This window comes from Prunus dulcis, chromosome 2 (assembly GCF_902201215.1).
Source record: "Prunus dulcis chromosome 2, ALMONDv2, whole genome shotgun sequence".
NCBI lineage: Eukaryota > Viridiplantae > Streptophyta > Magnoliopsida > Rosales > Rosaceae > Prunus > Prunus dulcis.
In genome coordinates, this window is record NC_047651.1 from 220837 (window position 1) to 248014 (window position 27178).

Here is a 27178-nt window from a genome sequence, read left to right on the forward strand (position 1 = left end):
CATATAGCCAGCACAGTTGGGGTGGACCTATAGTGGGGCAAGAATGGACCCCCGCAAGCCGGAAACCACTTCCTGGGGAAAAAAGTTGACCCCTGCTAGTCGCTAGTCCTGCAGCCCACCACCTGTTCGATGGTTTGTCCCAAAGAGGTGCTACTGCCTTCTGGCCTTTCAATTTAATTGATTTTTTATTTTAAAATATTGTTTAAAAGATAACCTAAAAGGTAACGATTACAATTGTTGAACAGAAAGTCGGAGGGAGGTCTTGTGTATTCTTTGCTAGTACTATTTTTTTCCTTCATATATAAATTGTAATTTGCACGAGTGCATATACATAGAAGCCTTTGAAGAAAGAGCTGAGTTATGTTTTTTTATTCTTGGAACGAAAATCATAAGTCATACAATGAAGGCAAGGCAGCTGCTATGTCAACCTGTCTCAAAATCTAAGGTTCTGATAAAAGAGTTTAATCCGACTACAAGTATCTAGATGAACAAGTAGAAAACCATTAAGGCAAAACACCAGGACGAGTCTCTTTCTTTCCACTGCAACACACCGACTTTGTTTCGGCTGCTAGAACTTGACCCCACACTTTTGGCACTGGCGGGAGCCTCAACTGCTACGTAGGAAAAGAACCCAAAATTGTCATATTTAGTTCATTATTTAAGAAGAAAATAAGAGTCTAATAATTCTTCAACATCACGGTTCACGATTGTGAAATCTGAATATGAAAATCTGAAGTGAATGATTATATATAGTACCACTAGGACTTTGAGCAAGACTCGAGTTGGCAGTTTGAGTAGAGTTCCTTTCCAACTGATAGAAAACTTGAGCTTCTGGTGATTTAGGATCCAAATGCAGAAGTTCTGTATACATACATATATATATCAATATCATCAACCAAAAGAAAAGTGTCAAAATTACTAGTAAAAACTGATTCATTCCATCCCATAGCAACATAGGCAACTAGAAATCATGGACTATATTGCAATTTCTAGGGGTTTCGATTTTTGTAATTTTAGTAGTGTAGTAGAGTGTAGAATATACCGGGACACTTTGAGACATTAGCAGGGACCTGGCAAACGGAAGGCAGGCCCAAAGCAAGCGTGACATTTATCTGCAGATCCAGTTCTGGATCATTGCGATCTTGAATGATAACGCAAAGGCACTTCTTATTGCTGTTGAGGACTTGCTTGAGACCACTGCAACAGTCTGGTGTTGGGGTCTTAGCTTGGCCTTGAACGTAAGGCAGACACGTGGCCATCCCTGCTAACTGCTGCGTGCATTCATCTCTATCTTTTGCTGAATCTGCTGCTGCCATTCCCAAGCTTATTGATATAATTAGCAGCAGGACCAGGACGACTGGTAGTCTCACCAATCCCATTTTGTGCAAAAAATGTATGAATATAGCAGCAAATCAATGCAAACCCAAGATGTTAGATCACAAGAATGGAGGAGTTCCAAATCCACTAGATGCTTCGGCTATTTATATGCAAGAGAAATTGAGGTGGTAGACTGGTGGTGGTGTGGGGGCCTTTGGGTGCATCCATACATACATATATATATATATATATATATATATATATATGCCTTTGTTAATTGTTAGAAGTCACTTCTTTTATGATTAATTAGCGATTAGAGTCGCCATTGATTACATTACACCGCATGCTTCTTTTGAAAGGTCTTTTCTTTTATTGATTATTACATAATCAATAGAGTAGCTTTTGCAGTGAAGTGCAGTTGATGATGAGAGGAGTAGCTTCTCTGACAACAATAGACTGAATGGACAAAATCATGCGGCCAAAGTTCAAGGGACGGTGATGATTTGTACAGAAACAACAGCTTCCAAGTGTTGTGAGTCTGAACTTAGAAATCATAAATCAAGTGAAAGTGGACGATGACAAATTAAGTGCGTCACTTTACCAACACCAACCCACTAAGGCCGAGAAGATAACGTTGATGTTGGATGAGACTTTTATTTTTCTTTTCAGATTATTTTCAGCACTGAACTGATGCCATCATGACATGGTTCCACCATTTTGCTGAAATCACCCCCAACACATTTCATTCATAATATAAAAAAGAGATATAAAATAGAATAATGGATAGAGAGGGAAAAATTTAGCAATATCTCATGAATTATAGGCCGTGCTCCATTTTTTCCTATGACTTTTCAATTTGCTTTTGAACCCCACTAATTCATTCTATCTAGGCTTGATTTTCAGATGGAACGAATAGGAATCATGGATTCAAATTCTAATCTAAAAAAATTTGGAATGAAAATTCTCTTCCAATTTCGTTTAAAAAAAATTTAGAATTTCAACCTTTATTCCAATTCTAAAAACTCTGAATATTTAGAATATTTTGATAGAATAATAGTTCAAAATTTCAAACATATCCTTTTTTCTTTTTTCTTTTTTTATATACATGCGATATTCTTTTTTAAACTAATCTAAACTACGCAGAGGGTGATTCAAATACGGGTGCAAAGTGAGGAGCATATCCGCTCTAGCCAACTTGGCTAATACCATGTCTGTTTAAACATGTCCATTTGAAAGGTTAAAATTTACTCAAAATTCAAAACTCATACCGAAAAATCTTGAAAAATTATTATAATTCCCGGCATATCGGAAATTCCGATTCCAGTTGATTCCAATCCGAACATTTCTAATTTTAGCAAGTTCAAATCAATTCCAAAGCTAATTTTCATAAATGAAGTTTGGACTTTCTTTGGCACACCTTAATCCTATCCCTTACTCTAATTTCCCTAGCCTCAACTGTTCAACAAGATGCCCAAAGTCCAAAATTGGGGTTGAAGGGCATTGCTAAATTTTTCCCCTGACATAATGGCGCATAGTTTGGCATGTCATCTTATAATCTAAATCACCTATTTTTAAAGGAAGAATACATAAATAAACTCTAGCTCCTCTATACCATTTCTCTCCGTCAGAAAAAGTAAAAACAAAATGTCATTCATGGCAGATCTTCTTTCTCTTGAGTTACCCTCATCCAAGGCACTTTGGTTGTACAAAAACTGATTTGGCTATTTGATTTGTATAAGATTGATGAGATATCACCTTTGGTAAAATCCCCTTGCGAGGACCCCATCAATATAACGTTGTGTCCTCCATGAACACTTAAAGCCTCGACCAAATGTCTATTAAAGAATACACACAATCTCACATCGGAAACTTAATAAAATAGAAAGTTTGATCATATAATGAATAGCTCCACTCCTAATAACATCGGGGCATATTGTATAAAACCCCACACCTGCTAAACATGTGGTTAAGTTAGAAACAATATTGATGTTGCTAGTGATGGTCCAAGGATCCATGTACTTTTACTTCCGCAAGGTTCTCAACCAATCACCATAGAGTGTCCATTAATTTGCAATTATAAATAGTGTAATTGTAGTTCAAACTCCACATACTTGTTTCTTTATAAAATATTTTTTTTTGGGTTAATAGTAGCTTAATTAATATGTTTTAAGAAGTTTTATGTGTTCATTTGGGATTTAGAGTTGTTATTAGGGATATATTTTGGTACAATAATGCAAACACAATGTGTTGTAGTTGCACTGTAGACTGTAGTTATATTGCATTAGCCAAGGACATGCTTCAAAGGTTGGTTTGACTCGGTTATGCTAACTAATTTGAGGCCTGAAGCTATTTAAGGCCTGAAGCTCTTTAAAGCCTAAATCGAACTTTGATTTTCTAGCGGCCAACCAATTATTTAGTATGAGGAGTTGCCATCAGGGTCTCTCTCTCTCCTATTATTACTTGTGTATGTAGTTCTGTGTTGCAAATGTTAATTTGAAATTTTTTACATATAATATTGCACAATATAAGATGGCAAATTAATAAAACTATAACAACTCCGTTTGTATATAATTCAACTTCACTACAATATGGGAAAAAGAAGATGCCATTTCAGAAGTTCTAGAACTCTCCTGCTGCTGCAGAAACCTGGTTTACACATATAATAACAACAGAAAAGTAGATTACGTAGAAGTGGTGCTATCTGCTTAGAAGAGGAAACCAACGTTCTTGAAAGTAAGACTGGTAAGAAATCATAAAAAACAGGAAAACAAGCAGAAATCCAACTCCCCATGGAGTTCCTCCAGCCCTATGAAGGGAGTCTTTTTCAGGTAAGGGTATGAGAGAGTGCACCCGCCTCCGGTCATCGTTGGAAAGCCAGTGCACCACTAGTAACAACAGCAAGGGAGACACCATGAGCACCAGTTTCACCTGATCAAACATGCTCTCCAGCACAGACTCGTAGTTAATGTACCATGAAAACCCAACAAACGTGAGCAATACAAGAAGGAAGAAACATAAGTGCAGAGGGAAAGTAGGGTGGTGATGATGATCATGCTGGGAATTAGAAGAAGAATAGTAACCTCCACTCATGTTTAATTTGTAGCTCGCTATCTGCACTGCAGACACACTTGGATGAAACTTCTGAACTTAATTTCAGAAGGTTTTTCTAATTATGGAGCTTCGCTATGGGAGCTAGCTAGTTCGTTTTGGGGGAAAGTTTATGGTGATCGAAGATGATTTATATAGAGCTAGTGCTTAGTATATTTAAATTGTAATATCAACGTTGTTGTCAATTTTGACACAGATATGCTTAGAGGGGCTAGATTTACATAAAGATTTTCCTTTTGGTAATCCAGGTCACATAGGAGGATACTTCCAATCTGAAGGACGGTGAGAATATTATATAAATATGGAGCAGATTTAAGTTCTTGAAAGCTGACTAAATAAGCAGCTGCCACGTACCACCGACCATGGACCACATATTGAGGTCATGATTCAGATACAAATTATAAAGTAAAAGTTCAGCTTTCAGCTAGAATGTTTTTTTTTTCTTTCTTTCTAAATTTGATTGTTTGGTTCTAATTATAAAAATATTAGTAATTGAAAGTTCAAATAACTATGGATTAGATCAAGATCAGGTTATAATGTTTCATAAAAATAAAATAAAAGGGACCAGAGGAGTCTCATAAGTTCATAACTATCAACAAAGACACAAAACAATTCTTTGAAGCAAAAAATTAAGAACAATACTTCTCTTCTTAACTCCAAATTTGGTATCTTTTCCCTACTAATGTTTGTCCACATAAAGTGGGTTCCCACCAACAACTTTTCTTTGCCTACTGGAAGAATACTCTCTTTCTAGTTGCTATGTCTTTCTTTTACTCTTTAGAGCTGCATCCCACTAATTACTATTATTTAGTGGCCAGGTCTATTTGTCTATTTTCCCTCTCACGCACACGTATACAAAACACACAACGTTTAGGTGCTTTCCACTGTTTACCTGCACAACTTTATTGGTGGCAACATGCATAGGCTTCCTTGTTCGAATCAACATCTGTTTAGATCCAAAGAGAGACGACTCAGTCATAAAGAACAATATTAGGTAAATGATTGAAAATCTTAACGTTTTAAGTATCATGCATCCTTTGAAGATGACAAAGCCTGTTTCAATCATTACATCAAGAAACCCCACAAAAAGAAAAGGAAAAAAGGATTATTACATCCAGAAACAAGGAATAAGGTCCCACAAATCACCAACATTTTGATTTCTACAGCCAAAAATATGATATATGTGGGACACGTTCAACGCCATAGGTATAATGCTCTTTTGACAATTTAAGTAGTACAATATACATGTGAGGAATTGTAAGCCAACTATAAATCAGGGATGTTGTCTAACACTTCCCCACAAATTCGATGATGTGGAAGAGACGAGATTTGAATGAAGGAAGATGGAAATAATGCGTAGAAAGGCCCTTGATGAGGATGTCAGTGAGCTAATCGAAAGAGGAAACAAATTGAACTTGGTGAGAGTCAGAGATACTACGATCCAGAATGGAGTAGTAACCAAGTTCAATATGTTTAGTGCGAGCATGAAACACCGGATTGGAAGTCATGTAGGTAGTGCTGATATTGTCACACAACAATATGGTAGGTCCCATGAAGGAGATGAGAGATCCATGTGGTGCCTGCACAAAAATGAGCCACATAAGTATATTCAGCCTCAGTAGAGAAGCGAGAAACTGTCGATTGTTTCTTAGCACACCAAGAAATAAGGTTGGAACCAAGAAACACATAAAAACCAATAGTTGAACGACAGGTATTAAGATAACCAGCCCAATCAAAATCAAAGAAACCACAAAGAGCAAGGGGACTAAGAGATTGACGAAAGGAAAGACCAAACCAAATTGTGCTCTTCAAATAACAAAGAATACGATTAGCAGCACCCAAATGAGTGTTAATGTGCAAAATGGTAAACTGATTTAGTATGTAATTGCTGGTTTAGTGTTATACTTAGCTCATAGGCTAAGCTGTCTATAATATTCAAACGGTTTGTTAAGTCTCATAGGACTTGACTGGACAGGTGTCATAATCTTACTAATAGTGTAGTTGGATGGTTGAGATTGAAGCTAGGATTTGTCTAGCTCTCTCTCTCTCTTCTAACAGTAATATGAGCTGTGAGTGATACAGCTCAATATACAACAACAAAATATGAAAGTTTTACAGAGCATTATTATTCCCTTCACTCTCTTCTTCAATATACTCATTTTCCTCCATTTTTATCAGAAGCTTATTAAACACTAATATGGCCTCAGATGGGTATGAATTTCTGGGCGTTGTGACTGTGAGGTTGGGTTCGAATCTCTGAGCAAAAGCTCGTTGTGTGATTCTTGAGCTCAAATTAGTAATCTAGACTAACATGTCTGGATCTGGAGGAGGAGAACTCAGGGCACCCATTTTTAATGGTGAAAATTTCAATTTCTGGCAAATCAAAATGAAAACCATCTTCCGTTCGCACGAGCTGTGGGATCTTGTGGAGAATGGGTACAAAACTCTGACCAATGAGGTGGAGGAGCTCACGGAGGCGGAGAGGAAGCTGATGCGTGAGAAATTGGTGAAGGACGCTAGAGCTCTGGGTATCATCCAAGGGGCTGTATCAGATCGAATTTTTCCAAGAACTGCAACTCAGGAATCTGCAAAGGCTGCGTGGGATATTCTGAAACAAGAATTTGTGGGTGATAAGCAGGTAAGATCTGTGAAACTTCAGGGTCTTAGGCGTGATTTTGAATATACTCGGATGAGTGATAATGAATCTTTGTCTGGATATATTGCTAAGTTGTTTGATCTGATCAACCAAATGAACAGTTATGGTGAGGATCTAAGCAATCAACGAATTGTTCAGAAACTACTTATTAGTCTGCCTAAGTCCTATGATAGTATTGCAGCTGTGATAGAGAATACAAAAGATTTAGACACTATTGATGCTCAGGATGTTGTTGCTATTTTAAAAGGATATGAGCAGAGTCTTAATAGGCATGGTGACAATAGTGCAGAGAAGGCTTTTGCTAGCTTCAACGTTGGATCAAAGGCAACACGGTCTAATGGTCACACCAGTAAGTCTCAGAAGAATGCCAAACCACACGGGCAGCAATGGGGCAACAAGGGTGATGGAGGTAATAAGTCTAATTCCTCTGTGAAAAATGAGACAGACAACACTGGAAATAAATGCAAATTCTGTGATAAATTGCACTATGGAGAGTGTTGGTTTAAGAACAAGGTCAAGTGTCACAAGTGTAACAAAATTGGGCATATTGCAAAATATTGTCATACAAACAAGGCTGTGCAACAGGTGAACTTTGCTAATCAGGTTGAAGAAACCGGAAACTTATTCTTTGCTAATCATTCTGGAGAAGTAAAGAAGATGAGTGATGAATGGTACATAGATAGTGGATGTAGCAATCATATGACATCCAGGGAAGACTTGCTTATAGACATTGTCAGAGAAGTGAAAGCAAAGGTTCAAGTAGGCAATGGAGTTTTAGTTGAAATGGCAGGAAAAGGGACACTGATCATTGAAACAATGAAGGGTAAGAGGTATATAAAGGAGGTTATGCTTGTACCTAGTCTAGCTGAAAATTTGCTAAGTGTAGAACAGATGACAGAGCATGGCTATTTTCTTGTATTTGGAAATCACAAGGTTGACATCTTTGATGATAGTTCCTTAAGTAACATGGTGGTAAGTGTAAAGCAAAAGGGGAACAGGTGTTTTCCTTTAACTTTCAACACAATCAAGGAGATTGCCTTGAAAACAAATGTGCAAGAATGCTCCAAGATATGGCACAAGAGGTTTGGGCACTTAAACTTTCAAAGCCTCAAGCTACTGTAGAGCCAAGCAATGGTATTGGGGCTGCCTGAAATCCAAAAAGGTGAAGTGTTGTGCCATGGTTGTGTATTTGGGAAGGGTCACAGGGAGCCATTTCCTAAGGAATCAAAGTGGAGAGCCAAGGAGCCATTAGAACTGATTCAGTCAGACTTGTGTGGTCCAATGCAAACAGCAAGCCTAGGTGGAAATAAATATTTTATCACATTCATAGATGATTTTTCAAGGATGTGCTGGGTTTATTTTCTGAGAAATAAGTCCGAGACATTCCATGTGTTCAAGAAATTCAAAGTAATGGTGGAGCTTCAGTCCAGATACCATGTGAAGAGGTTGAGGACTGATCGGGGAGGATAATACATCTCAGTTGATTTTCTTCAGTTTTGTGAAAATCTGGGAATAGAAAGGCAACTCACAGTAGCTTATTCTCCATAGCAAAATGGCGTTACGGAGAGGAAAAACAGAACCATTGTAGAAATGGCAAAGTGCATGATTCATGACAAGGAGCTTCCCTACACGCTTTGGTGTGAGGCAGTGAATACCTCTATGTATTTACTTAATAGAAGTCCAACCCGAGCTTTGGAGAATAGTACACCTTTTGAGAAGTTTATTAGGAGAAAGCCTGGAGTTAAACATCTCAAGGTGCTTGGCTCAGTGTGTTACTCACTTATTCCTGGAAAGTTAAGGCATAAGCTAGAAGCAACAAGTGCCATAGGAGTTTTTATTGGTTATGGTACATGTGAGAAGGGATACAGAATATTGAATCCTGCAACTCATAAGGTTTTGCTTTCAAGGGATGTGGTGTTTGATGAGCATGGCAAATGGGACTGGGAGCAACACAAAGTGAGAGAAATCTGCATTCCACTTCCTGCGGATGAATTGTCAGATATGAGAACAACTGAATCAGAAGAAGAACCTGCTTTCCAAGAACCTGAAACCGAAGAAGAACCTGCAGATGATCCCTGGGTTGATGACACACCTTTAAGGTACAGAAATCTGAGTGAGATCTATGCAAGTTGCCATTCATGCATAGTGGAGCCTGAGAACTTTGATGAAGCTGCACAGGATGAAGCTTGGAAAAGAATCAGACGTGGGAATTGGTAAATAGACATTTCAACAAACCACTATAATTGGAGTAAAATGGGTGTACAAGACTAAGTTGAACTTGGATGGTTCGGTTCAAAAGCATAAAGCTAGACTAGTTGCAAAGGGCTATGCATAAAAGCCCGGAATAGATTATAATGAAACCTTTGCACCAGCTGACAAATTGAAGAGAGATGATGAAAGTGGAGCTTCAAATGAAGCTGAATACATAAAACTAGTAGGAAGTCTACTCTACCTCACTGCAACTAGAGCGGATATAATGTATGCTGCTTGTCTGTTGGCTAGATTTATGCATTCCCCCACAAATGAACATTATGGAACTGCCAAGAGGGTACTAAGGTATGTTAAGGGAACACTTGACTTTGGTTTGGAATATAAGAAAGGAGAAGGATCGGTTTTGGTAGGCTTCTGTGACAGTGACTGTTCTGGATCAGAAGATGATATGAAGAGTACATCGGGATATGCTTTTACATTCGGTAGTGGAGTATTCTCTTGGGCATTTGTGAAGCAACAATGTGTTGCTCTACCCACAGCTGAAGCAGAATATGTGAGTGCATCAGAGGCAGCTGCACAAGCTACTTGGTTACAGTTTGTGTTAGAAGATTTTGGTGAAATGCAGACTATGGCAACACCCCTAAACTGTGATAACACCTCAGCCATTGCTATCACCAAGAATCCGATCTTTCATCAGAAAACCAAACACATAAACCGGAGGTATCACTACATCAAAGAAGCTCTACAACAGGGTGTAATCAACTTGATTTATTGTCCTACAAAGAAGCAAGTAGCTGACATCATCACTAAGGCTTTGGCAAGGGAACAATTCTCTTATCTCAGAGAATTGCTTGGGGTGAAATCAGTTCACAATTTGAAAGGGAGTGTTAATGTGCAAAATGGTAAACTGATTTAGTATGTAATTGCTGGTTTAGTGTTATACTTAGCTCATAGGCTAAGCTGTCTATAATAGTCAAACGGTTTGTTAAGTCTCATAGGACTTGACTGGACAGGTGTCATAATCTTACTAATAGTGTAGTTGGATGGTTGAGATTGAAGCTAGGATTTGTCTAGCTCTCTCTCTCTCTTCTAACAGTAATATGAGCTGTGAGTGATACAGCTCAATATACAACAACAAAATACGAAAGTTTTACAGAGCATTATTATTCCCTTCACTCTCTTCTTCAATATACTCATTTTCCTCCATTTTTATCAGAAGCTTATTAAACACTAACAGTGAGGAGAACGAGGAGCACTCATAAACTGAGCAATATGATGAAAGACAAGGAGATGTTGGATCTAGTTGCCTATATCCAATGGCATCGTAACTCATCATCAAGAGAGGATAGCTGACGAGAGGCACAAACAAGAGTACTACAAGGCTTACAATCAGTCATGGAATGATGTTTGAGGAGATCAACAACATAATTGGTTTGTGAGAAGAAGGCCAGATGTGGCTTCGAGCCCCAAGAAATAACATATCAATAAGTTCAAACTCTTTACGAAGTGTAACAACAAATGAGGAAATGAGAGAGGGTAGATTCCCTGTCAAAACAATATCATCAACATACAATAAGAGAACTAGCTTGGTTTATATGATTTAGTGTTTACTTTTATTTCTAGAAAGACTATAGAAATTGTAAGTACCAAAAAAAATAATCATTAAATTTTAAGCTAATAACTTTAGTTAGCCCACCCGTTGAAAAATTCCTGGTTCCGCCCTTGCTCATCAAAATCAATACCAAGTTGTTGATGGAACCCCTTAGCAACAAGGCAAGCCTTGTACAGCTTAATAGACCCATCCGAGTTTCGTTTAAGCTTAAAAACCCACTTACATCCAACCACAAGTTTGTGATGAGGAGAAAGAACTAGAACTCAAGTATGATTCTTGAAACGAACATTAAATTCAACAACCATGGCCTCACGCCATTTGAATTTTTTTGCAAGTTGTGTCTAGCGTTCTTGGAAAATTTGTAATGTTACCCTGCATGGGACGGAGTTGGGTATGTTGGGTGAGGCCATTAAGAGGACTTTCGAGTTCAAAGAAAGCGTCCAAAAGTGTAAAGCGAGACAAAAACCAGCATTGATGCCTCCCCATGTTCACTAGATAAAACCACAGCACTATTCTGATTATTAATTGTCACGGTGCGATGGCGACGAAGAGCAGTGATCGAGGACTAACGAGCTTATTCGATACCATGATGGTGAGTTTTATTGCAAGTTTGCATGTGATGGACCTGTTGAGCTTGATGTTCGGGGCACCGAACTCGTTGCAATGCAAGAAGGATTGTTAATGGCCTTATAGCGGGGTTACCGTAACATTATTTTGGCTTCTGATTCTCAAGGGCAACAAGATTTGGCGAATGTTGGATTTAGTTGAAGATGTGAGGAATTTATTGGTGCACTTGCAGGTGGGTGAAGTGTTTTACCAACATCTTTGCAATTTAGTTGAAGATGTGAGGAATTTATTGGTGCATTTGCAGGTGGGTGAAGTGTTTTACCAACCTCGCGAAGGGAATGCAGAGGTGCACTCTTTGGTTCATTTTGGCTTACAATAACAGCGACTTTTGTATTGGGCTGGTTTGGCTCCACATTGGTTATCGTCGACATTACTGGCGGATAGAGTAGATGGAAGTGTTGGTTTGTTGGAGGTGTGTGGTACTCTTTCCATGACAGACTTCCTCCACTAGGTTTTAATCAGGCCACCCTAGGTACATCTCCTTTCCCCACTTTTTATGGGTGTATCTTGATTGTTTTTGAAGGTTTAATGAAGTTTTCTTCCTTGATCCAAAAGAAGAAAAAAACTATTATCACTATGAGAACAAGTAAATTCTATTACATAATTATAGAGTTTGTATTTGTGGGAATATATACATTATCTTGACGTGAAAAGCGAATTGTTTTATATATTAGAATAATGTATATGTATTGCATGTAAATTAATTCGTATTTCATTCTCAAAAGACAACAGTAGGATAGTTATACTTCAAAAATCTCACTTCTAATATTTGTAGCCAGTACCCACAGAAGATACGAAAAGAGGTAACTGAAATTTTATTCCTTATAATAAAATCCAAACCTTAGCATACACAGACATTTAAACACAATTTCATTTGTTCAAGCACGGTTCAAATTATCAAGGTGACAAAGCATTTAACAAAATCATGTCAAATAGCAGAAACCACTAATTAATACAATCATCGAATTCCAAACCAGATAACACATAAATTCATTTTAGGCAGGGATTTAGCTCCAAATAGACTAACTCAGCTTCTCAATCAAAATTCTCATTTGCCAAGCCTCCTAAGAATTATACAGATCACATCAATCCCCTCATATTTCCATATCGTCACATATTATAATCTTAACACGCAGCATCTGAAGAGCCATTCTCATTGTCTGCTCTACTAGTTCTTCCATATCACTCTTAATGGGTGCTTCTCAATCAAGAAATCCTTCCTATATGCCTCGACTTTCGAACCCCAAATGCTCTCCCAAAACAAACAAATTTTCCCTCTCTGTCTTCATTGAAACCAAAAGACAAAGAACCTCGCCACCATCTAGTTCTCAGCCTGGTCGCTATTTGGTGAAAGATGGGTTGCATTTTCATATGGCGAACTGTATGGCAATCCCTGCCATTCCTTAACCTAATCCTTCACCCTCTTCTCCAAATCAAACCCTTTGGGCAAAATTATTAAAATCCAAGTGTGCTTTCAATATTTTTGCACTGATCATAACCCATTAATGCCCTTCTTTCCAATTGAGAGAAAGCAAGCTCCTTTCTCCAACAAACAAGACACCAAAACCAATCTCTACTTTACCAGTTACCACATCCTCAACTTCAAAAGCCCCAGAATAATCAGAAAAATCATCAACAAGGGTACCCAAAATATCATGAGGAGGACCCAGATCCCATTTCAACCTGTTAATCAGGTGCATAGGCAATTTAGTCACTCTGGCTAGCATCAAAAGCTTAGCAAGTCGTTCAATGGCACTGTATTTGTTAGACATTGAGGTATGAATGGTTGACTCCACTTTGTGGAGTGAGAGGGTTTGTGGGGTGAGATTAAGATGAGGTGGGAGACCAGGGGAGGGCTGAAATATGGAGAAGAATGAGGAGTATTTTTCAAAGAATTTGGAGGATGTGGTAGGGAGGTTGAGGTGGGGCTTAAGTTAAGTGGCTGCAGAGAGAGGAAGGGACTTGTAAGGGTTGGAAATCATTTGGTTCTTGAAGGAAATGGATCGTTTAAGGTATTTCTGTCTTTAAACTGCACAGTCCAAGTATGGGTCTCCAACCCATTTTACCTTGGCGTTTACAAAGGTCCTGATGGTGATGAACCGAGGGGAGGGAAGCATCCTAATCAGAGGCAAAGACATCACTGTGAATGTCAAACCTAATCATCAAAGCCCATATCAGAAACAACTCATACAAAAATAAAAAAAGCAACTATCCATACAGTAGCCTACAATTGAAATTTAGGACTCAGATTCTCTCTTTGGCACTAATTATTATGGGCCTCATTATTTTTTAATCTAAGTCATCCATATTTTTAAGAAGAGAATCCTATGAGTAAAAATGCTTCATGCAAATCACATCAAGTCAAGAAAAGTCACTCCATCAAAACCAAACCATCAATTTTTTCTAAGATTCCATATTATTCTTCTGTGTGTTGCAGAAACCACCAAACAACATTTTTAAATTTCCTTGAATTGAAACATGACAATAGAAATGCCAAATTTAACACTCCAACTGATAAAACAAATGATGTAGAGCAAGTCAACAGCAACCATAAGCAATAAGCCAAAATTGGAACACAGAGAAAGCATGAAAGGAAAAAACATCAAACTTAGTCAGTACGAAAATAAGGGCAACCAGAAGCAACAGTAAAATTGTACTCCTTACCAGCCAACTGGGCAAGGAGAAATCAAGATCAACACTGTCACCTTTAGTGGCCCAGGCCACGCATCAGTTGTCAATAGCCACTGGCGAAGGATAAGTCAGTAAGGAGGATAGGAATGGGAAGAGCAAGGAGAAGAAAACACTCAAAAGGATTATCTTTTTTTTTGGGGTCAATTTTAGTTTGACTCAAATGGCATGTTAGCATGTTGTGTTTTAATATTTTAACATTTAGGGCAAATTTTGTTTTAGCCCCTCCTCTAAGTTTGCACTCAATGTCAATTTGGTATCTCATTTCTAGAACACTCAAAGTTACCTTTCAGTTATAATGTCAGACCTCCGTCACCAAATCTTTAGAACACTCAAAAATTGCACCATGTGGGGCAAAAAAACATTAAAATAAAATAAATTTTTTTTAAAATGTTTATTAAAAAAATAGAAATTCAACTCAAAATAAAATTAAAAAACTTTACAGAAAAAACAAACAAGAAAACATGAAGATCAAATAAAACCCAAATTCAAATGTAAATAAACTCAGGCTTTCTCATCTCTTTCTTGCTAGTAAAGGAGAGGAAGAAAATTATTAAGTAAAGTATGATAATTTGGCCAAAGAAGTAGTTGCTTTAAAACTTGAAAAATCTAATGCACCTCAACATGTTTATAAAATTGATGTTCATCAAGTTCGTGATATTTGCTCTAATTAAATTGTCAATTTTTGCAGGAGATGAAAAAGCTTACGATGAACAGTGTGCTGCTATAGAAAATTATCAAAAATCATATTCTCCTTTTTGAGAGACTTACAGTCCAGCAACAAAAAACCTTCCAAACTTGGATTTGGAAACTGAGTCTCACCCTCAGGTAAGTTTCCATGACCAACAATTTTCTACACCTATTTCATTCCATTCTAAACCATATTGGGAGGACTTCAAGCATTCATGCAAGAGCACCAAAAGTAAAATCAAAGGTATAAATCATTGTTTGGTAAATTGGTTGAAGAAAATAAAGAAATTAAAGTTCTAAGTTAACTAATTCTTTGGCCGTTAACGAGAATGAAACATTTCCTTCGAACACTCAACCAAAACCAAAAGTTGATAATTCATGCTAAACCTCTGAGTTATGAATTTGCCTATAATTTTTTCAACTGCTATTTGGATATAAAAGGATCTCCTTATTTCTTCACCTTGACTATTGATTCAATTTGCTACTTCATGGTAATGGTTGCCCAGATTAATTAAAATCATTATGAATAATATACAACCTAGTGAACCGATCATTACACTAACTTTAAATTAAACTCAAACACACTCAATTTGACTCATCGTATAAGAAATTGAAGAAGAAAAAAAACAGAAAATCAACCCTTCATACTAAGGAATTCCAACATTTAAAAAAAAACCATGCCGAGCACCACCATAACCCAAAAAAAAAAAAAAAACATTTGGGGCCATATGTTTATTAGGGCTTCGATCAATCACATAAAATGAAAATATATATTAATAATAACAATTAAAAAATAAAAAAATTACCAGCGAGGTCGTGGTTGAGGGAGATGCCGCTGCTGGAGAGCTCGCATTAAGTAGAAGCAGGGATGCGATTTGTGTCGCCATAGGTGGAGATGGAGGCGTGTGTGTCGCAGCATTTGGAAGGAAAAAGAAAAAAAGAGGAGGAGGAGGAGGAGGAGGGGTTGCAGTGACGTGGTCGGGGGAGAGGGGGGAGGGAGGAAAAGCGGGGGAGAATTCCAGGGCGCGAGAAAACATTAGAAAAGTTGCTTTCAGAAAATGAAAATTTTCAAGAATAGAGTTGGTCATTACGGCTCTATTTATACGAAGGGCATTTTAGTAATAAAACGTGACCTTCGAATTGTTCTGAGCCGTTAAGATCGATCCAACCAATCTTTTTTCCCAGTTTCCCCTGAAGGCTGAAGCTCAAGCACTCTGAAGAGAGAGAGAGAGAGAGACTCACAACAACTCTAAGCCAACCACCAAAACCCCGCTAGGGTTTTTCATAATTGGGCGCAAAACATGGCTTCCACCTCCATCACGCTCTCAGCCCTCTCAATCTCACCCTCTACCTCTCAACCACACAGAAACCCTAGCGCTTCTTCTCCGTCCCTTCCTTGCCATCTTCCCCCCTACAACCTATCCACCACTTTTATGGGCAAAAAGCTTTCAATTCGAATTCCGAATTTAAATCACTTGGCTTCAAAGCATAGGACGGCGGTCGCCACGGTCCTGTTCAGCCTCCCAACAGCGTAAGGTTTCTAATTGTTTGCAACTCTTGGTTTTGTATCTAATTAATGTCCATCTAAGGGTTTCGCTGATAATAGTTGCTTTGGATCACTTTTATTTTCCAGGAAACCCGATAGGAATTCTACTGGGAAAAGCCCGAAGTGAGTTTTTAGTTTCATTGCATCTCGTGTGTTTGTGTGTGGCTATATGTTTTCTTTTGAGTGAGTTCTTAATTGTATTTTGGTGTTTAGATGGTCAGCCAGAGCCATAAAGTCGTTTGCTATGGGTGAATTGGAAGCGCGGAAGCTTAAATATCCCAATACTGGGACCGAAGCACTTCTAATGGGGATTTTGGTTGAGGGTTAGTAACCTTGTTTCAAGCACATTTTAATTTGTGTTTGTGCTATCGTGTTTATTCTTTCATCTATGAAATGTTAAAAGCGATGGTAATGGCTCTCCTTCATAAACAATACCAAATACGTATTTCTTGGTGCTTGTAGAAGTGGCTCCTGTCTGAGTAATTCGGCTGCTAAGAGTAAAGTGTGTTTGAGAAACTTGCGATTAATGGTTCCTGAATTGATGATGCTGTATCTTGGATTAATGGAAAAAACCACAGAGGAAAAGCTATAATTTTTTTAAATGTTATGTTTAAAATCTTTATCATGGACTAACAGACGTATTTTCATACTGTTTGAAGTCATATTTCTACTGTGAGATGTTGTTGCCATTTAGAACTTATGTGGATGAGCTTTGGTTCACAGGGTCATAAAGTGGTTACTTCAAGAGTTATTTCATGCTAGAAACTCACCTGGCAGCTCATTCAATGGCTTCTATGTACTTTGCTGCTCTGTCAGTGTTTGTTTAGTGTTCTCTGTTTTGTGTTCATGTTATTTGAATGCATTGTTTTTCACTTCAGGAACAAGCCTAGCTGCAAAGTTTCTTAGAGCTAATGGAATTACACTTTTCAAGGTTCGAGATGAAACTGTAAATTTACTTGGAAAATCAGACCTGTACTTTTTCAGCCCTGAGCATCCTCCATTGACTGAACCAGCTCAGAGGGCCCTTGACTGGGCCGTTGATCAGAAGCTAAAATCAGGTTGTGTAAATTTATGTTTAGAAACTCTAGAGATGGTGATTTTGTGGTTCTTTGAAATCTAGGAATGTCATAATCTTCTATTACTACTTTAAACTATATTCTTACGTACAGTTATTTCTTGGTAAGATCGCCATTAGCATATCCCATAGGATAAGCGTCCACTTTTCCATCTGGACATTGCTGTACCTGCATAATTCTGTGGTTGGATGTGTGGTTTTATGTTAATCGTTACTTGTTATTGAGATTGTCTTCTATAATGCAGGAGAAAATGGGGAAATAACAGTAACTCATCTGCTTCTTGGGATTTGGTCTGAAAAAGAGTCAGCAGGTCACAAGATCTTGGCATCCCTAGGTTTTGATGAAGAGAAAGCTAAAGAGCTTTCCAAATCTGTAAGTTTTAAGCGGGATCTTCTTTTAACTACTCTCGTCTATGACCGCTAATATGGTTCTTGTTTCACACAGATGGACTCAGATTATGTTCCTAGCTTCTAATAAGGAGGCCAAAAAATTGCATACTGTCAAGCCTTTGCCTATACAGCCTCCAAAAGATATTGCTTGGTGGTCTTTTTCTTCAGGAAGTTATTCTGCATATGGTGTGTTTCAGGATTCACTGACGATGCTTCTTCGATATAAATTTGATATCCTGGAATTCTAAAATTCCATTCAGCATTAACCCACCACCACAATGGCTCTTACTACCGCTGAGGTTGGAAAGAAAAGAAAAATGACTGATTGATGTATTCTCTTACTGATTCACTTATTTCTCTTTTGTACTTCTTTTTGTTTTATTAATTTTTACCTTGCCTTGTTCCTTATGTTCAGCAACTTTCCAACATGAGTTCAGTTGTACTGACAATCTTTTTGGGGCACAATGGAATTTCTTTTATAAGCTGAAGAGTTGGAATATTCATGGAACTTATAAAATGAGTACTGAAATTGTGTATATAAATCCTTCAATCATGTTCTGATGCTGGTTTCGACCCAAAAAAAAAAAAATTGTTCTGATGCTGGTTATCCTTCTTTTTCTGTGGTTTGAGGTATGTGGCAGGTATGTTGAAGAAACAGCTCTTTCAAGTACAAAAACTTGAGGGGTTCTAAACACTGTTAGATTAGTATTTCTAGGGTTCCTTTTTTTATACCTTTTCACAATTATACCTATTTTAACATGAGATTTATACAAAAACCCTTAGAGAGAGCCTATTTGGAGAAAAAAGCACTTCATTATCCATTTGTCATTTTCTTTGGTTCTTAGAGCAATTCCACCCATTTCCTCTTAGCCATGGCAAGGGTGGAGCTAGGGCAGCCACTATTCACGTGAATAGTGGTTGCCCTTGCAAATAATATTTTGTGTTTCCACTCATTGCCATAGTTAAGGGCAATTACTATTCATTTTTTTGTTTTTTCCCCCTATTTTTTAATAAAAATAATTAATTTGGGTAATATTTTCAGATAAGATTTTCGGGTTCCTACGTGTCAAGATTATTCATAATCAGATAAAATTTCCGAATAAGATTTTTGGATTCAAATTTCAGATGAATTTCAAAATTCAAATTTCAGATAAATTATTGGGTTCAAATTTCGTATGAATTTCAAAATTCAAATTTCAGATAAATTTGGGTTCAAATTTCGGATGAATTTCAAAATTCAAATTCAGATAAATTTGGGTTCAAATTTCGAATGAATTTCAAAATTCAAATTTCAGATAAATTTGGGTTCAAATTTCTGACGAATTTCAAAATTCAAAATTCATACAAATTAGGGTCCAAATTTCAGATAAGATTTTCATCCAATAAAATCAAGCCACGTGGCATGTCTATCTTGCCAAATTTTTCTATAAAACCAGAGGCTCAGCTCATACCTCTCACACCACATCTTTCTATATTTTCATTTCTCAGAGTTTAGAATTCATACTTCATTCATTCTCAATGGAAGAATTTAGGAGATGCTTGGAGAGGCAAGAGCGAGAAACAAATGAGAGAAACCGTAGAGCAGATGAAATCAATGAGTTGCAGAGACAAGTCGATGAGCAAGTTCTCATAGCAGTGGCTTTGCAAGATGAAGAGAACCAAGGTCGCCGCCGTGGTTCACAAGTCGGCCGCCGCCGGAATGTGGAAAGACATAGGCATTCTCGGGGTAAGAATCTTTTGGAAGATTATTTTATCCCAACTTCTTTGTACTCTGATGTTGATTTTCGAAGGCGATTTAGAATGCAACCTCATTTGTTCAATAAAGTCATGCATGATATTTGCAATTATGATGCATACTTTGTTCAAAAGTGTGATGCTACTGGGGTTTTGGGGCTTCTTCCGGAGCAAAAGCTTACAGCTGTTATACGAATGTTGGCGTATGGAGCATCTGCTGATCAGGTGGATGAGATTGCCCGGATGGGGAAGTCCACTACGTTGGAGGCTTTGGTAAGATTTTGTCAAGCTGTTGAAACTCTGTACACTAGGGACTACCTGCGTAGACCTACTCCCAGGGACCTCCAACGGCTTCTACAAAAAGCCGAAGCTCGAGGATTCCCAGGAATGATTGGTAGCATCGACTGCATGCACTGGCAATGGAAGAATTGCCCAACTGCCTGGCAAGGTGATTATGGAAATAGAAAAGGCCAAAAAAGTATCATCCTTGAAGCCGTTGCTGGCTTCGACACATGGGTTTGGCATGCCTTCTTTGGAGTTGCAGGATCCCAAAATGACCTCAACGTGCTGGGTCAATCCCCGGTCTTCAACGATGTATTGAGAGGCCAGGGCCCCAATGTCACCTATCAAGTCAACAATACAGTATACCAGACGGGATATTATCTAGCTGACGGCATCTACCCGAGGTGGACCACTTTTGTCAAATCCATTCCGAATCCCCGATCCCAGAAGCAAAAATTATTTGCTACCTATCAAGAGGGATACATGAAAGATGTCGAAAGGTGTTTTGGCATCCTTCAAGCTCGGTGGTTGATTATTCGAGGTGCGGCCCGTATGTTTGATGAGGAGATCCTCATAAGCATTATGATGACTTGCATCATCCTCCATAATATGATTGTGGAGGATGAGTACGATTATGATGCTTTAGAGGTCTACGAACCGGATCCAATGAACACGGCCTTGACACGGATTTATGAAAGGCCCATGGGGCCAAGTGGAGAACCGTTTGAGCCGGAACCGTTGGTGAGGGATGGTCATTTGATGACCCGAATGATAGATCGATATACAGAGATGCAATCTTCGTATATTCATGAAATGCGTCAAGTTCACTTGATGGAGCATCTATGGGCGGTGAAAGGCAATGAAGATGAATGATGGAGCATAGATGCTTTGGTTATGTTTTATTTAGTTATGGTTAGGTTGTGTTGTATTTTTATTTATTATGGTTTGGTTGTGGTTGGTTATTATTATTGTGCCTTGTTTGTACTTTTTTTTTATTTTTATTATGTTTTGTTTGAAGTATGGAATAGGTTGAATAAAAAGGTAATTTATTGAATGCTTTGTTTATTAAATAACGAAATGTAATACAAGTCATTACGAATTACTACTACTAAAATAAAATACATGAATTACAACAACTTTAATAGAAAACATGAAAAATACAAATACATAAAAGGTATGCTAACTAATTTAATGGTTTCCATCATTTAACCAATCCGTGTTGCTAGGCCCATCATCCCGAAAAAGTCTTCTTCTCATAACATCCCTTCGTTCTAGCTTCCAAAATTGTTTTGTTTCAGGGGACATATGACTTGTATCCATCGCCATGGTTTCCCGATCCGTCTTGTCCATATCTTTTTTGCGCAAATACTCCCTTTCTCGTGCATACTCAGCTTGAAGGGCCAACTCGTTATCTTGGCGTTTTTGCTCCATTTCTATTCTTATGCCGTTTTGCCTTGCAATTTCCTCCAAAAATTGTGAATTATGATTGCTTGAATTACCCGCTTTCTTTGCCTTCGCGGCCTTTCGGCCAATGGGCCTCGGCTCCTTTTCGATGGGTGAGTCTTGACTCATAGGAGAATCGAGAGGTGAATCCGATGTCATTGAATCACGGAGTGGCGTCTCGTTTAACACAACCTCCGGACCCGTCGGAATAATTATGAAGCGTTTGCAATATTTCACCACCTCCCAACATTCATGATGGTTGAAACTTTTTTTGCCACCCCCGGTTGCACCGAACCACATTTGTGCTTGAATCATCTATTTAACAAAAAAATGGAAATGCAATAAATATTTAAAATATATTGGATATGCAAGTAAATAAAAAAATAATAATGGAAATGCAATTAACCTTACAAATAAATTAGAAGTGCAAGAAAATTAAGAAACAAGTGGAAATGCAATAAATATTAACAACATATTGAAAATGCAAGAAATATCAACAAAATATTGAAAATGCAAGAAATATGAACAAAATATTTAAATTGCAAGAAATATTAACAAAATATTGATAATACAAGAAATATGAACAAAATATTTAAAATTCAAGAAATATTAACAAATATTAACAAAATATATATATTAGGAGATTAAACTTAATAAAACAAAAATTATAAAATACTTACCTCGTTTAGTACGATTTTCCCCGCTTCTATAGTTGTCTATCGCTTTTGCTAGGGCAGCTCTCCATTTTCCCAACTCTTTATTGAGAATTTTTCACCTACTGGATAATGTCATCTCCGGGACAATGACAAATTTAGAGCCAAGCCTCACACAAGGAAAGATCTTCCATGGTGCTCCAAGCCCCTCCGGTTTCGATAGAAGAAGTCATAAAAATATGAAATCAAAATACTAGATGAAAAAGAGGAAAATGTTGAGTAAAAAGTGAATAATAGTAGAAGTATAATGAAATGTATGAGGATTGGTGTTGAAAGTGAAGGGTATTTATAGGTATTTATAGAAAAAAAAAATTCAGAATTTTTTACGATTTTTTTTCATATTTTTTTGGCCCAAAAAAGCCTCAGCCGTAGGATGGATGCAGAGATGCTGATCGGAGGGCTGGGGAGGCGACATGTGGCTTCTTCCTGTTGGAGCTGGCGTCGCACTAACGTCAGCGCGCGTTGGTTCAAATTTTTTTTACCGTTGGCGCGTGCAATGAACGCGCCAACGGTAAAAAAATTTGAAACGCGCTAGCTGACGTCAGCGTGACACTAGGGCTGACGTCGGCGACCGCTGGCTGGCCCGAGTTGGTGGGTCCCACACTCCCCCGGGCCTGGGCTACATGGTGGAACGCCATTTTTTTTTTCCCCTCGCCTCGGGCTGGGCCCTTCCGCTGGACCTGCTCTTAGTGTGTTACAATTTTTTCACTTGAAAGTACAGCATGGAGTTTTTCTAAAGTATTGAACTTGAATATATTTTTTTATAAATGTCATGTTGGATTTGGCATATTTTTGAAAAGCACGTTTTTTAATTAAAAGAAACTGGAAATGGGTATTATTTTTAGCTTTACCATGAGAACTATTGTAAATCTTTAGAGTTGAAGTTGAACAGAATTCAATCGCGGTTCAATAGTGGATTAGGCGGGGTCTAGTTGCGTTGTTTGGGTCCTCAATCGTTGCAGGCGGCGGCATATCTACTGGCTGCTACAGAATCTGCTACAAAAATAAGTGCATGTTAAACAGAATTTGAGTCCAAAAATAAAAAAATATGTTTGGTAGACCTAGTTTTGAAAACTTAAACTCAACAACACCCAAATACTTGGAAACAGAAAAATCAAAGTTTTTTTTAAGATTTTTTTTTTTCTAGAATTGTTTTAAGAAAAATCAAAGTTTTTGAATTCCCTACATAAATAGGATACCAAACGCCACCTAAGTTTCACATGATAGGCATCCCTAGCAGTAAGTAACACTTATGAGATTGTTTCGGTTGTTGTTATGTCATTTGTGTGCGATGCTTAATGATTCGGTGAGAAAATGGTGAGTTGTTTCGTTTTGGGATTGTACGTTGTTTGGTCGTAAAAGAGTTGCTATGGCTTTTGGCTTCGCGGAAAAGAAGAGAACGATAGGGTAATTTTGGTTGTTGCAAAAAAGATTTTTTTTTTTGGTCAAGTTTAGGGTGTTTTTCTCTCCTCATTGTGACATCAACAATTATGAATTACTAATATTTAGTGCCAGTTTGGCATTACTTATTTAGGGTGATAAGTGATTTTTAAAGAAATTTGGGATGCTCAGCTCATTTGGTAAACTATGAGAAAAATCACTTATTGTTAAAAATTGATGTGAGAGAAAGCTATAAGGGAAAGCAGCTAATGAGATGCTTTCATTTTCTGATTATGTATAAATCAGTTTCGAATAGGCACTGGGTTTAACGATTATGCGACAATCAATTTCTGATTATGTGAGAATCAATACCAACAACATTTTTAACAAAAAGTTTACCAAACGTCAAACTGCTTTTTCTCACAGCTGATTTCTCTCACATCAAATTTGACAACGATTATTTTCACAACATAGTAATGCCAAACTGGCCCTTAATCACATATAATTAATCGTAGGGTAATGTTAGATATGTGCATCAAATTTGAGTCTCAAATGATGTGGCACGTGCAATATCATAAATATTTAAATAACCATTTCCAACTTGAATTATAATTTAATTAATTTACCTGAAAAGGAAAATTTAAAGAATCAAAACTTAATTAATCAAAATCCCTGCAACCCTAAACAATTAAAATTGAATTAATTAAAATCACTTTAACCCTAAACAATTAGCTTGTCAGCGTACCATTATTGGCTCTAATCATCATCATCATCTTGAAAACAAGAATAATTTTAGATTTTTAAAATGAAAATCCGGTTCGGTTGTGACTCCATGAATTTGCCGTCATATCCTTCCCATCATGTTGCCGCTCTTTCTTCTCCTTCTTCCCTCATATTTTTCTATTTTTATTTTTTCTTAGAAAGTTGCACAGTCATAGAAAATTCATAAGTAGAAAACCATATGAAAAAAACCTTATGAAGAAAAAATTTAAATAACGAGGGGAGAAGAAGGAGAAGAAAGAGCAGCAAACATGGTGGGAAGGATATGACGGCAGATTGATGGTTTAGGGCTAGTAATAAATTTTTTTTAGGAACAAAAACTGCAGGGTTTTGATTAAAGTAAATTTAGGTTTTGCCCATAAAAAAAACTTTCACTTTTGGAAAAAGCCAAAGCTTTTTCAAAAAAGACAGAAAAACCTATCAACTTTCAAACCAAAGACATGGAAATGTAAAGGATTCCTTAGGAAATCAAAAAATAAATAAGGGCAATTTTGTCCATTTTGGCTTCTTTTAAAAATTTTCTCTCTCCTTTGGTTTTTTCCAAAATCTCCCTTTGATTAATTAAGTTTAAGTTTTTTTCATTTTCTCCATAAAGTAAATAAATAAAATAATACTTCAAGTTGGAATTTATTAATTAAACATGAATGACATGGTATATGCCACATCATTTGAGATTCAAATTTGGTGCACAAATTTGGTGTCTATAGTATTATTGTTATCATAACACATAACTATTATTGCATAACAAATACTGCTAATTTTAGAAACAATTTACTGTTATTACACAACAGAGGCTTCAACTCCAAATTCAGTCTGACTCATTAGATTTTAAGCTAATAACTTTAGCTAGCTCAGCACTCTGATCCCCTTTCTCCTTGCTGACAACAAACCGAGAGGAAGCTAAGGGAGGGAGGTAGCTACTGCCCCTCCTCCCCTCCGCCCATCTTCCCCTTCCTCTCCTCATCTCCCTTTCTTTTTCTCTCATATTTTCCTTTCCTCTTATCCCCTCTTCTCCTCCCATTCCCCTCCCTAGATAGTCTAGATATGTTTGGATCTAGGTTGGTTTGTTTGTTTGTTTTGTTTGGTTGTTTTTGCAGTGTTTCAGGTGACTGGTGTTGTCTTTGTCTCGGCGGCGGCGACAGTAGTGATGCTGGATTGTGTCTCTCTTTGGGAGAGTTGTGATACTTGGTGGCTGAAGTTCTGTCTCTGTTTTAACGGCAGCGATGCTGGTGGTAGTTGTTGGGATGTGGTGTTCTTCTGTACTCTGCTTCGACCGAAGAACTATGTTTAGTCATAAGAGGTTTTCTTTGTCAGGTTCTGAGTTGAAGTGAAGTGCTTCTCATGGGTCTTTTTACTGTTGTTTCTGTGTTCGTCCTCCGTGTTCTCTCCTGGTTTCTGTTATGGTATGACTTACAATTTGTATGGGTGTCAAAGGACTATTATTTTGCTCATAGAAGGATTCTTTTGACAATTGGGATGTTTTGCGGTCCTCTCATGTGGGTTTACTATTTGGAGTTTCTACGGTCCTCTCATGTGGGTCTACTGTGTTGGTCTCTAGTTGCAGTTCTTGTCGGAGGTCTTTGTGTTAGGTTTTGTTTTTGACTTATTTTTTTATTGTAATGGTCTAAAGTGACCTGAATTGGACTCTCCTGTTAGTCCATGACATGTGTGGTACTCTTTCCTCTCCTGGGATTTATCCCATGAGGTTGTCCTAGGAAAGTTTTAACGAGGCCACTGTATCATATCGTTCTTTGTACATCTGTAATTTTATGAATGAATTTATCCTTCTCAAAAAAAAAAAACTTTAACTAACTCATCCATTGAAAATTTTCTTAATTCTACATTTGCTAACATGACACGGATCCAACACGACACTAGGCTTTGAATTCACGTGGGTGCTCAACATAACTGCATGAATTGAACTAAAGGCACGCCTTTTTTTATTTATTTATATATAATGAAACTAAAGGCACTCTTTCGCTTTGACATTCTGGTGGAGCTTTGGAGCGTATTTGGTTTTGGCTTTATTTTGTTTTTTTATTTTATCTTTTGTCTTCTGGATAAGGATATTTCGGCTTTATTCTTGATTCGAGCAAGGCTGAGCAACACTCTAAACCTTACCCACCTTCTGGTGTGTGGGTATTTATGTCAACCCAACACCTCTTTAATTTCTTTTTCTCTTTTCACTTTCCCTTTTTTCTTTCCTTTATCTAATTTCAAAAGGCACGCCAAAATGCATACGAGACCGCCAGGCACCGCTGGATCAAAATCTGATGGTGCTCAAGGCCTCACTTTTTCTTAAAAAGAATTTACAAATTAAATTTTTGAAAAAAGAAGAGCAAATGGACTTTATATAAAAGTAACCCGTAAAGAGGAGAATTGCTAGTGGCCAAGAAAAAAAAAAGAATATTACCATCTCTTTCCTATGCCTACCCTCCTCCCCGGAGCAAAAGAAAGACATATATAACAAATTGGATGAACTGCTTCAACTTTGAGGCATCGTCGGCTATATATGCATGAAAGGTCCATCCAATTTTTATTCAACTTTTAATGGTTTATCGTGCAGCAGAAAAAGATCATATATGCTCTCTTTTGTTGGTGGTATGGAAAGATATATGCTCTTTGGCCTTTGCGGTGGTGCTCAATTCATCCTAATTCATCATTCTAAACTTCATTTAATTATCCACCACCTACCAGTTTCTAACTGCAGAGGAGAGAGGAGCCAATATTAATATGCTAATGCTATGCTATGATTATTATCATATCACATCACGTGGTACATCTTGTATACGTGTGATTTGTATACGTGTGATAATATAAGTGGACGACAATATTTATGTTCCCTCTTTTTATGAAATATAAATATCCACTTATATTATAATACATGTACAAGATGTACCACATAATCATACTACCATAGTATTCT

At 37.4% G+C, this 27178-nt stretch overlaps 3 protein-coding genes and 1 long non-coding RNA gene across 6 annotated transcripts; 1 reads left to right on the forward strand and 3 right to left on the reverse strand.

Moving 5' to 3' along the window:
• Positions 1-354: 354 nt before the first annotated feature.
• Positions 355-1519, reverse strand: LOC117618878 (protein YLS3-like). 2 transcript variants are annotated; one of them, XM_034348637.1, is made up of 3 exons: positions 1043-1519; positions 757-861; positions 355-611 (listed from the first exon to the last, which is right to left on the reverse strand). In XM_034348637.1, the coding sequence occupies exons 1-3, from the start codon at positions 1377-1379 to the stop codon at positions 481-483; spliced, it is 573 nt and encodes a 190-aa protein (XP_034204528.1). In that variant the 5' UTR covers positions 1380-1519; the 3' UTR covers positions 355-480. The 2 variants fall into 2 exon arrangements, with proteins under 2 accessions (XP_034204528.1, XP_034204527.1); XM_034348636.1 differs by having other exon boundaries at positions 355-614.
• A 2335-nt stretch (positions 1520-3854) lies between these two features.
• LOC117618879 lies at positions 3855-4634 on the reverse strand. The gene has a single exon (XM_034348638.1). The coding sequence runs from the start codon at positions 4405-4407 to the stop codon at positions 4015-4017; it is 393 nt and encodes a 130-aa protein (XP_034204529.1). The 5' UTR covers positions 4408-4634; the 3' UTR covers positions 3855-4014.
• A 7689-nt stretch (positions 4635-12323) lies between these two features.
• On the reverse strand, positions 12324-15890 carry LOC117619401. 2 transcript variants are annotated; one of them, XR_004584562.1, is made up of 3 exons: positions 15716-15890; positions 14196-14275; positions 12324-13686 (listed from the first exon to the last, which is right to left on the reverse strand). It is a non-coding gene; the product is annotated as an uncharacterized LOC117619401 (long non-coding RNA). The 2 variants fall into 2 exon arrangements; XR_004584561.1 differs by having other exon boundaries at positions 12324-14275.
• Positions 15891-15999: 109 nt separating this feature from the next.
• On the forward strand, positions 16000-18456 carry LOC117620196 (ATP-dependent Clp protease ATP-binding subunit CLPT1, chloroplastic). The gene is made up of 6 exons (XM_034350337.1): positions 16000-16440; positions 16543-16578; positions 16669-16778; positions 17334-17513; positions 17776-17903; positions 17976-18456. The coding sequence occupies exons 1-6, from the start codon at positions 16211-16213 to the stop codon at positions 18003-18005; spliced, it is 714 nt and encodes a 237-aa protein (XP_034206228.1). The 5' UTR covers positions 16000-16210; the 3' UTR covers positions 18006-18456.
• Positions 18457-27178: the final 8722 nt, after the last annotated feature.